The sequence below is a fragment of the Gymnoscopelus microlampas genome (genome assembly GCF_963454915.1).
Source record: "Gymnoscopelus microlampas genome assembly, chromosome: 4".
Lineage (NCBI taxonomy): Eukaryota > Metazoa > Chordata > Actinopteri > Myctophiformes > Myctophidae > Gymnoscopelus > Gymnoscopelus microlampas.
The window spans coordinates 42,039,067-42,050,859 of record NC_139941.1 but is presented as its reverse complement, the minus strand read 5'-3'; the positions used below and the strand labels follow the sequence as shown (position 1 = coordinate 42,050,859).

The 11,793-nt window shown below is 37.9% G+C and overlaps 1 protein-coding gene across 1 annotated transcript; it reads right to left on the bottom strand.

Moving 5' to 3' along the window:
- Positions 1-191: 191 nt before the first annotated feature.
- Positions 192-11,751, bottom strand: slc2a8 (solute carrier family 2 member 8). Its single transcript, XM_084055964.1, has 10 exons — positions 11,313-11,751; positions 9,502-9,667; positions 8,920-9,126; positions 8,098-8,197; positions 6,745-6,956; positions 5,488-5,637; positions 5,272-5,380; positions 4,742-4,903; positions 3,185-3,330; positions 192-2,010 (listed from the first exon to the last, which is right to left on the bottom strand). Exons 1-10 carry the CDS (start codon positions 11,408-11,410, stop codon positions 1,864-1,866), a joined length of 1,497 nt encoding a protein of 498 aa, XP_083912090.1. The 5' UTR covers positions 11,411-11,751; the 3' UTR covers positions 192-1,863.
- Positions 11,752-11,793: the final 42 nt, after the last annotated feature.

The following is an 11,793-nucleotide window of genomic DNA, read 5'->3' as shown; positions in this document are numbered from 1 at the left end:
AAAAAAGCACAGAGGTACAGTACAGTTTCATACAAAAGGATGCTGAAAGGATAAACCCAAGAAAGCACTATGGCTTGTTTCCATTGGGGCCAGTGTATTCAATTCATCGAAACATTTAAAGCATCGATGTGTTCAGGTCTGCAAATCAAAATAGGATAGTATATCCCATTATACAAAATAAAGACACATAATTGAAGTCACAGATTCATTTTTTTAATTAATTATACATTGACAAGGAAAAAAACAAAACATTAAAATCTTACAACAATTATGAGAAGAGGTTATGATCCGTGTCAGTTGGGGTAAAAAAGAGCAACATTTCTTCAGCTGAATGGACTAGCTTGTACAGTTTTAGTTTTGGCACAACATATCAAAAACGATATCAAACTGACCCAAGTAGAATCTGTGATATTAATAATTAAATTAACAACTTCATTATGGAGTAAAAAAATCCTTAAAGCACATAATTGGAGCTGAAGAGCATAAATAAAGCTCTTTTGATTCTTGTCAGAGAGGATACATTTACAGATATATATATACACCGCAGGTACATATATCAATTCAAACATGAAAATTAAAACTATAAATTATACACATGTTTTGTATGGGATTCCCCAGAATTATGTTCTTCCATTTGTATATGTCTATAAAAAGTTACATTTTATAAAATAAACATTTAATTGATTTGAACTATGCAAATGTAAATTAACAGCCAGCTAAAAGTATGTAAACATTAGACAGTATTAATCACTTCCAGTCAATCCACCTGCTTAAAATTCATAATTATTGAAATAATTATTTCAAGATTAATTTCAAACACTTGAATGATCGTTCGAGGTGTGTAGACCAAGTTTAAGGCAAAACCAAAATCTGTAAATTAATTCACTGTCACTTCACTGCCATACTGATTTCTAATCAGTATGGCACTTTTAGTAGATCCCAACAATCACAGAATCAATGACGTTTGATATAAATTTGTTTTACAATAAAATAAAAAGAAATAAGGGTAGATTGTTATTGTATGCAGCTTATGTGAACTGTGTACTGGAAAAGGCATCCTGCATAGATGGCACCATGACTAAACTACTATTGTACAGTATATGAGAATGGCAGTGATAGGTACCACTTATAGCCACGTAAAGTTTTGTATTAGAACACAAAATGGTCTAACAGTCCCAGTCCTGCAGAAGTCCCAACATTTGTAGAGTGAATCATAATTGATCTGAAGTGAATGGACCTCCCACAAACTAATGAAACACACAGACATACTGTGTTAGACTATAGCCAAAACATTTTCACAATGTTTAGAAAGAAAATATACATGCGCATGAATTCATGAATACCATGTCTGAGCTGTAGAGAAATACTTAGCATCAAATAACTGCGTACAAATAACAGTTATCCAATTGCCACATACAGCAGTTAATTTCATTACAGTATGTAAGCTTAATAGGATAGGGTTGCTAGTACAAATCCAGGGAGAAGCTGGGATATACAGGAAGTGGTGTGGTACCCTTGAGCAAATGCACCAGTTAAATTACACAGTGGCAGTTCAAAGGCTGTGGATTAAGGGGTGCATAGTGGTCAACTTGACAGATTTAATAAGCGTTAAAAATGCCCATACTGTAGCCCGCTACAACAGTCCGTCAATACATTTTAGCTTAGAATAATTTGAGAACTTTCTATATTTCCTTTTTTTGCATGTGACTTTGACAGCCAAAATCACTGCCAAAGTTTGGCTTTGGTGAGTGGTTAAGCCTGATTTATACTTTGTCGTATGACGGTGTCCCGCACCACACGGCTCTGCAAGCTATTTTCGGCACAGGACACTGTCGTACGACAGAGTATAAATTAGGCATTTGCTTATAGTGGTGGTGTCCCTCTAAAATTGGCTTCAATTTGCTCCAGTGTTTTGCCTTTGGTTTCTGGGACAAAGAAGATGGTAAAGACTACATTAAGAGCACACATCACAGAAAACAGCCAGAAGGTCCCAGCGCTGGTTATGAGGTCCTAGAAGATATGAAGAAATGAAGGTAGAAACATGGTTTGTGCATTTTGACCTATGGGTTTCCATTATCCATCATTTTCAAGGACTTTACAACAATGTTTCATGATCAACCATTCCATAGAAATAGGGCGAGGGCTGGATTTAAGTGCAATATATAAGTGTGGTATCTCAGATATGATTTCATTCTCTTAAAAGAAACAGATGTGTATCGCATATAGATGTGCGAAGAAGCACTTTATTTCAGGATATTGGCACAGCATATGGGGAATCATTTTGATTATCACGATAACACATTTTAAAGTAATTATCGTCTGGTACCGATATGATGATCGATATATTGTGCATCTTTAAAATGTGTTGTTGAGTATCAACCACACTGATGACAAGTGACTTGCCATGACATGCCATTCTTCTGCATATTCAAGAACGTCCATTTAGCGTATATTTTTTATGAATTTTATAATAATTTGGTCCCTACTCCTTGTTTTTTGTCACTGTATATTTTCACATACGTGAAATTTGTCCCCTGCATTTGATCCATCCTAGGAGCAGTGAGCAGTCATTGGTGTGAAACGTTCGGGGAGCAGTTAGGGTTATGTGTCTTGCTCAAAGACACTTGGGCACATTGCTGAGTGCTGGATCGAACCTGGGACCTTTGCCTTCCCAGACGGACTCTCTAACCATTCAGCTATGGCTGCCCCATTTTATGAATGACTTTCCAAAACTTATTTTTTAAATTTCAATATATCTTCCAAAACCTTTCCAGGTCTGGAAAAGTCTGGATTACAGATTTCCGTGACTGCATAACCCCTACAGACAGTACAGCAATTGACATAAAAAGTCAAACTTTCCTCAATCAAATGAATACAAAATTTCACTGCTGCCAACTCCAGATATTTTAATCACTTTTCCCCAAAATCTACCTGAAAACTATCATAGTTTGATTATATTTTGTGCAGATGACTTTTGTTTATCAAATAGTGAATGGTATATTTTGAAGCAAAGTTGTCATCTATTTAGACATGTTAAATTCGATGCACAATTCCACAAAGAATGAGACTGACACTTTGATAAGATGACCTACAGTTTGTTTGGACAATAATCAAATGCATTACATTTTGTAAATTTCATCAGTCAGTTTTGTTTCAACTGATCATTCTGCTGAGTATTACTTACCATCAGGTCTTTGAAAGTTTTGGTGATGATGAAAGCAGTGCCCCAGTTGGAGAGGACACAGACTGCACTGGCAAAGCCCCTCACTTTGGTGGGGAAAATCTCAGACATCACCAGCCATGGAATGGGACCCCAACCCAGGGCAAAAGCTAAACAGTGAAGTGAATTTAAAAGGAGACATTGTGATCAGAGATCTACAAAAGCTTGTGGGACTGCCATTTTTGCAGTGACAATAACAGTCACTTCAATCAGATAGTATGATAAATAAACATGGATGTTTGTGGCATAGTGATAACTTTAAAGACACTTAAAGAAGTCCCTTTAGTTACACAGTACATAAAGATTCATAAAGTAATATATGTGATATACAGTCAAAGTGTGACCACCCTGTCCCATCTTAGGCTATCAATATTAAGTTACTACAGTATGTGCGCAGTTTGTGAATAACACGATTATTCACATACTACTACTGTACATGTATGAGCAGTGACATGTTTGGGTGGCGACAATGCAGTGTTCATTGGTGAAGCTGCAGTATACTGGCTGGCTACAATTGCTCCCTTAAAATGCAATTTAGAAAGCATGTTATTTAGACAGATGCTAGGTTCACTTGTTTAACTGGCATCCAATAGTTTCTATAGTTTCAATGTACAGGTTATTGTTTTTTGATATTATATTGTTTAGACTGATGCTAGGTATATATATATATATATGTATATATATCTGGTCTACTTATGTGGCGACAGCACATAGACAAGCCCTGTTCTAGATTGCTTGGCCTTCAGCCACGCTGTAAAAAGACAGCAGAACGTCACATAAAGGGCCAGTGCAATAGCTGATATACTATTTACAGCTTTACTTTTAGCCCTAATGTGTTTACGCAACTGGCAGTGGGAATGCTATCCAATGTCAGCTCTGGTTCTTCAGGTTTGCTCTGCTACCTGGAATAGTACTGTAATGCCCATGTGACAACCACCTGGCTTTCTGGCAAAACAGAGTTGTCATGCGCTGCAGAGGGATTGTATATACATGATTAAAGGACACGACTAGGATGTTTTCCAAGTTGCTCTGAGGTCATTCAAAAACGTTTTACACTGCTGTTTTCTTACAGTACCCAGAGTGCATAGCCTATGTTTTAGCACAGTTAGCAGCAGTGGATTTGTCACTCTTCGCATTGGTGTACATGTACAGGATAGGGTGTGATCTGTGATACCCCCTCCCCCTACCCTGGTAGTGTTGGGTGTCACAGGGAATGGAACCCATTCACAGTGAGCCACCAATCCATTTCAAGCCATTGAAAAATAGACCTTTCACAACAATAATTCTGCAAATAATAAATAAAAGAAATCAAAGAGATGAAGCTAATAATGCTCTAAATAAATTAAAGTTGCTGTAAGTGGTTAAGTGCTGTAAAAGTAATGTTTTTTGCAAATGAGAGACTGAGAGACCCCTGTTATTGCACAAACACTCGCAATGATTATAGAGCTTTAACTTTTTTCACAAAGCTTTTATTTTAACCAAAAAATATAACTCACATTAACTTGAATAAATCTGGCTCACCTGTGATAAAGACGCCCATACTAGCAAGGGCCAGCCAGGCAAAGTCAACCTGAGGGTTCACGTCTGCAGACACTAGGGTGGGTATTGAGCCATTGCCTGGCTGACCGCTTGTGAGGTGGAAATAAACTCCAAACACTGCTGTGCTGATGGTCATACCAACTCCTTGGTTAAGAGAATGAACAAAAAACATAAGTATATGCGTGTATATTAATGATCAATATTAATACAAGGTACACGTTTCTGTAAAACACAGAATCAGATCAGATCAGCAAACAATGAGCTATAATGATGGAGATATTTGCACTGCAGTGTTGTTAAGGTCTACAACAAGTATAGCAAAATTCAGAAACCACAGTGGGCAACTAAGAAATGAAAGCTACTGCTATAGCTGTTTCACATTTTACTGACAAGAGTGCAGAGTCTCTTACAGATGGTTAGTAGTCTTACGTTGTGTACTTGGAAGATAGAAAATATATCATTTTGAACACATTTCTTAACCCTACATTAATGTAGCAGTCAAACATAAATACCTGATATGAGTAGAAGGACCTTCCTCCCAGCCTTGTCCATGATTATAGCTGCTACTGCTGTAAATATGACCTGTATCAACGCCACTATCACTGAAGCAAAGTCACTGTCCTGAAAAATGAACAATGTTAAGTTTTTCGTTTTTCTGATCATAATATCCCTACAATCAAACATGATATCTAATTTACTCAAGCTAGAAACCACTGAAGCTCCCTTACCTTAAAATTTGCTTCTTCAAATATGGTTTCAGCATAGAACATGATGGCATTGATCCCAGTCCACTGCTGGAAGAGCATCAGCATGACGCCAATAACTAAAGGCTTGTAGACGCCTGGGTCCTTCAGGTCAGCCAGCCCAAAACTAGAACCCTGAGGTTGACAGAGGTGAGACAACAATCATCCAACTACTCTTCATTCAGAGGTTTGATATAAGAACTAAATAATCCTTATAGCAAATTTGAGGGAAAGAATATATGTGCCAACTTTAACTTAAAAATGTGTCAACCGAGTAAAGATGCCCAGATAAAACTCAAAATATTAAAAATATTATAAAACTCAAAATATTTGTACCCGTGACACAATTATCCATACTCTCAGTCATGGTATAATGTCTGTCTTTGTTTGGTCTTTGACCTGAATCACATTGGACCTCATTAAAAAAAAGCATACTTAATTTCACAACCACTTTTGATTTGATAAAAATTATAAATTGCAAAGACGTGACTCTTCAGCTACACAACAATGTAGAAGCAGTAGGGCACAGGTTAAATCCCCAAAACAGAAATTCTTTTAAGCTAATGTTACACTGTCTTCTCCCCTGTGCACGGATCCCTCCTGTGGGAAAATGTTGTTCTCCGGGGGATACGTGAGGAAAGTCATTTGTCACATTACACACAAATACACAAGTTACAATGTGCATTATACAGAAACGTAAGTGCCTTAATAAAGATTAATCCCCCCAAATCTGTGATTTGTGAAACAGCGTGAAGGAGTCCTCCACATTAGCACTGTGTCTCCTGAACAATTAGCACAATATGTAAAATGATGTTTAGAAATTATCATTCTAGACCTATGTTCTTGCTATTCTACATACAGAAATTGCAAATTGAGGCTTTAGCCTTTGCTTTTATGAAACATCCGAGACCATTAGGGTTTTTATGGACGATGCTTCTGAACATGTATTCTATTTCTATTACTCTTTGATCTTATAAAAATTACTGAAATCAGTTGTGGCGACTGAGAACTTTAATCCATGTGTCTAAAGGCCAAACCGTACCAATGCAACTAGTCGCAACTCCTTGCAACAAAACAGCTTTAAGGCCATGTCGCACCAATGCAACTCCTTGCAACTGCCATTGGGCATAATGGTTGCAAGTAGTTGCAAGTAGTTGCATGTCGCAAGGAGTTGCATGGCGAATCGTTGGTGTGGAGTGGGGCTTAACAAGCTGACAGGTCAGCCAAACGACATGCAATCACCTGCTCATCGCAAGCATCCTCGATGCGGGCGCACTCCCACTCAACAGGGGTGTCCGCTCCTCGCAGGAAGCGCAGCGCCTCCTCTGCCTCCCGCCTCTTACCCTGGGAAAGGAGGAACCTGGGTGTCTCAGGCATGAAACACATCAAGAACAGCATCAGCGTTGGGGGAATGGAGCTGCAGATAGCCAACCAGCGCCAGTCCAGGAATAGCCCTGTACAAGCGGTCAGATATGGGTTAGAAAAATCCCGTTAGTAACCAGCTGTAGTAATCAGCTGTAGTACCCAGCATGTGGAACATTTAAAATGTACTTGCTATATGGTAATACATGAATTATTATGCATGTCGTCATGTTGTTGTTTTCAGTGATTATGATTTCATCCTGTTACTGTAAAGCATTTTGTTTTGAAAAGTGCAATTAAAACATAAAAAACAATATTAATTAATAATTATTATAATATTACTTTGAAGCCATGTCATACAACAGTATAGAGTTGTTTGCAGTTTTGCTATAATATACATTATATATACATTACTATTTTGTCTGCTCAGTCACACCTGGAAAATGACCATTTTGTTTTCATTCAGCATACTAAATGAAACTCTGGTTAAAAGATATTGCACAGAGAGGGCATCAGAAGGTCTGACACAACAATCCAGTGTCTAGACCACATTATCTGGAAAGTATCAATTCTCCCCACACCAAAGCATCTTATAGAGCAAACAAGACAGCCCACCTAGCTTGACATAGTAGACTCTATTGAGCCATGTAATGGACAAACATGTGTGGCATGCCGCTAACAAGATTAGCTATTCACTAGCCGGCCATAACCACTGAGAAACGTTTCGGTTAGGAGGGAGGAATTTTGATCACGGCTGAAGATGATCATATCACATGATGGTCACTGTTCGGCTTTGTGTTTGTCTTACCTGGACCTTTGACCAACACCTTTTATAACAAATAACTTGAATCAGAAGTTTGAAATACCTTCCAAGACAACTTGAAGCTTTTTGTATCTATAACATCTTTTCTTTTTAAAGTGTTGTCACTTGACAGAAATATAGCCTAATGCTACACAGAATAAACACATTAAAGCCTTTAAATTGTGATGCTATGGTTTGTAGTCTGTAGCACATGATTGCTCTTGCAAGAGTTAGATTGTACGTTATACAACAACTCCCCATATGATTTACAAGTTATAAATCTCTGGGTGACTTTGTAATGTCAGTTTTGGTGTCAACTGTGAGGAACAAATGAGTGACACAGTATTACCAGATGTCATGAATCTGTAGCTTAATATCCGCTTGAAATATAACATTGAGTGTCAAAACAAAACTCAGGCTAGCGTACATACCTACGAGATATGCTCCCATGATGCCTAACACCACCATGACCTGAACACAGGAGCCCATTGTACCACGAACTCGCTCATGTGCCATCTCCGAAATATACAGCTGTCCAAGGAGGAAGTAATGAAGGAAAATTAGATAACATCACCATTAGCTTAAGAAAATAAATACGAATGCAATCAGCTCATGTGCAAAAATCTTAGTTCATGACTCCTGAAACAGTACCCATGTTTTACAAGCTACAAATAAGGGAATTTGGACAAATCTACTGTAATAACAAAACACAAACATTTTAACCTCTTAGACTGAACAATATGATATGTAAAGTGTCTAACTGGAAGTACAATAGGGCGATAGGTCAACAACATGTAGCCCTGTATTTCCTGTACTTCTGGTTAGACACTTTTCGGAAGTGGTTCTTCTCCAATATTCACCCGATACCTAGAACTACCTAGAAATCGTCCCATTGAATGGGGCTGTTATCACCTTTATCATATCTCCTCCTGAGATCAAGATAAAACTGGGAACAATGTTACGTTATACCCGAATTTAAGTCATCCCTGCTTGGACTCCGGCAGTTTGATTGATTGATTAATTGAATACTTTACTTTAACAGTTTTCAAATAGTACAGTGGTCCGATTATATGTTTGCGCAATGCATTGTGGGTAAGATACCGCTGGTTCAGGAGCCACTACCAAAAATTATAATAAATGATTAATGACACTGGAGATGAAGGTCAGCCGCTATGACTGTCATTCACCCTTGGAAATATCAATGTCTTAACTTTGCAATTCCTGGACAAAAGCAAAGATGGCAGTTTACTCACTGGAACCACAAGTGAGGTGACTCCACTTGCCAGGCCGGTGAGGGCCCTACCGAGGTACAGCATCCATACATTCTGTGCTGCAATAATGACAGTAAAACCAAACACAAACGGCAGAGAGCAGAACATGAGACTCAGCTTCCTGCCAATCTTCTCCACCATCCAGCCTCCCAGAAGACCTCCGACAGCTGCACCTATCGTCACAATGGACTGCAAAGCACAAAATCAGAACCGTCATGTTCAGTAAGTGTACTGGATTTGTCTAATAGCATTGGAAGGAGGAAGGCTGAAGTCAACAACTAATTAGTTGTTGAGATGTTATAACAACTCCACAATGTACATACTGTCACATGTGCTGCGGGGACAAAAGGATTTCACTTCCTCTTCAAATATGATGAGTACAAAACAAAGACTGCAGACTACATACATTTACATCAATATAAAACAAAATCTGTCGATACATCCATTCTTTCAACATGCGACAGACAGCGACTAAGAATCAAGAGATATAAAACCTCAACATAAAGCTAAATATAAGCTCTAAAATGCCAATACAGCTCATGTGTATCTAATATGCTGTCATACCCCAAACCATGAGGCCTGGTCATCATCTAGCCGTAACCACGGTTCTGTGTTGATGCTCTTTAGTTCAGGGATGGCAGGGGAGCTGTAGCCCAAAACGAAGCCAAAACTCATAGGACCGAGGACGGCTACAAATGTAGCCAGGTACATCTTTCCATTCTTCACCCTGCTGTTAAAAAAAATGATACGGGAAAAGAAGAATACAGGATAAAATGTTAAATGTCAGTGTGTGTTAAACCCTAAACTTATTGTGGGTACACAGAAGAGTGGGCTATTTTAGGTAAACCCTTTTAATGCATCAAAATAATATTCACATATTTTTCCCGTTCATTATACCAAGGATCAAGGGTGAATGGGGAACTACTAAACAATAATGCTGAGTCGGCAGTTCAATCTTTAAATTATTATTATTATTGAAATTCTTTATTCGGAATAACCCCTTGAGATGAACCATCTCGTTTTCAAGGGGCTCCGCAGTTACAGAATACATAATAATACATTTAAGAAACAGAACAAAACAAAACATAAATAAACAGGACAATAACAACAATCAAGGGGGGAAAACAAGACAAAACATACAGCAATAACACAACAACAATACACAAAGCACATACAGTACATGAATTATTGTGTCATAGATCTGTTACTGATAATTAGTGAAAACATGAGCAGGTAGTCTCCAGGTGAGAGGACAGCGCCGTTTTAAACAATTGAGGAGATGATATTGACCGAATATGAACAGGTAGGTTGTTCCAGTCAGAAGGAGCTTTAAACCTAAAGGATTTTTTGGAAACCGAATTAAATGCACTTGGAACATCAAAGTAAACTTGTGCACAATGTCTCAATTGGTGTCTAGAAGTAAAATGATTCATATACTGTTTGAGATACTGTGGGTAATTAAAGTAGATACATTTAAAAATGAACTGTAACCAGTGCTGCTGTCGTCTTACTGTGGGAGATAGCAAGTTAAGGTTTTCATACATGGTGCAATGATGAGTCATATAAGGACAGCCAAGAACAAATCTACATAAACGGTTGTATATTGTATTAAGTGGAAGAAGGTTATTTTTAGATGCAGTCTGATAGACTACATCAGCATAATCCATAATAGGAAGTATGAGTTGAAGAGCAATAAAGAACAGAGGCAGACAAAGACCTGTATAAATGATCTGTGGTTACGTCAAGTTAATTGGGCCAAAGTAAACACCTTGATAAAATATGTGACTGCTGATGCAACACTTAGGAATACAAAACACCAGTTGTCTTTACTGTAGCCAAGCCCCAGGGTTAGGCAGTGGTGTAAAGTAACTAAGTACATGTACTCAAGTACTGCACAATTTTCAGTACTTTTACTTCTACTCCACTACATCTCAGAGGCAAATGTTGTACTTTTTACTCCACTTATTTGAGAACTTTAGTTACTATAGTTACTTTGTAGATTTTTATGATTATTACAAAACATGCATTAACAACTTCATCCCTATATACTTCGGCTATTTGAAAATAGCAGATCTACAAGCTCGAGCATGTACAGATCTGCTATTTTCAAAAGATTTTTATACATTTTGAAGACTTGTGAAATGGGACATTTTGCATAAATTAGTACTTTTACTGTTGGTACTTCAAGGACATTTTGATGCCAATACTTTTGTACTTTTACTCAATTACATTTTGAATACCGGGCTTTTACTTGTAACAGAGCATTTCTCTGCACAGCAGTATTGATACCTTTACTTAAGTAAAACATTTGAGTACTTCTACCCCCACTGGGGTTAGGTTAGGTTAGGTCTATACATGTTTGGTCTAATACTTACTCAAGGTATGCATCCTGCTCAGACCTCACTCCAGTGGGTGACTCGTCGTCTGCATCCTCGTCATCTAGCAGTCGTCTTCTTTCGTTTTGGATATCCATAATGAACTCCTTTGTTCAGTGTGTCACTTATTATCATAAATCATAAATTAATAGATCTCAAATAGATCATCGGTAATGATGATGATCTGATCTGACTGACTAGGAGTGAGTGCCAGGAACAACCTGACTGACACGGTTATAACCGTGTTATTACAGCACGGTTACACCTAAAACTATGCAGTACATGCATTTCAACTAAAAGCCCAGCATTATTTAACAGCTATATAATCATTGTCCAGATCATCTCCGTCTCGGCCACTGTCTTCTGGGACCTGGAGTCATTAAACCTGCAGTAATAAAGCCACAATAACATGCATGGTCAACATTTAGGTCAGCTGATAATGGGCATGAATGCTATTTCCAGTGTTGCCAGATTTTGAGAG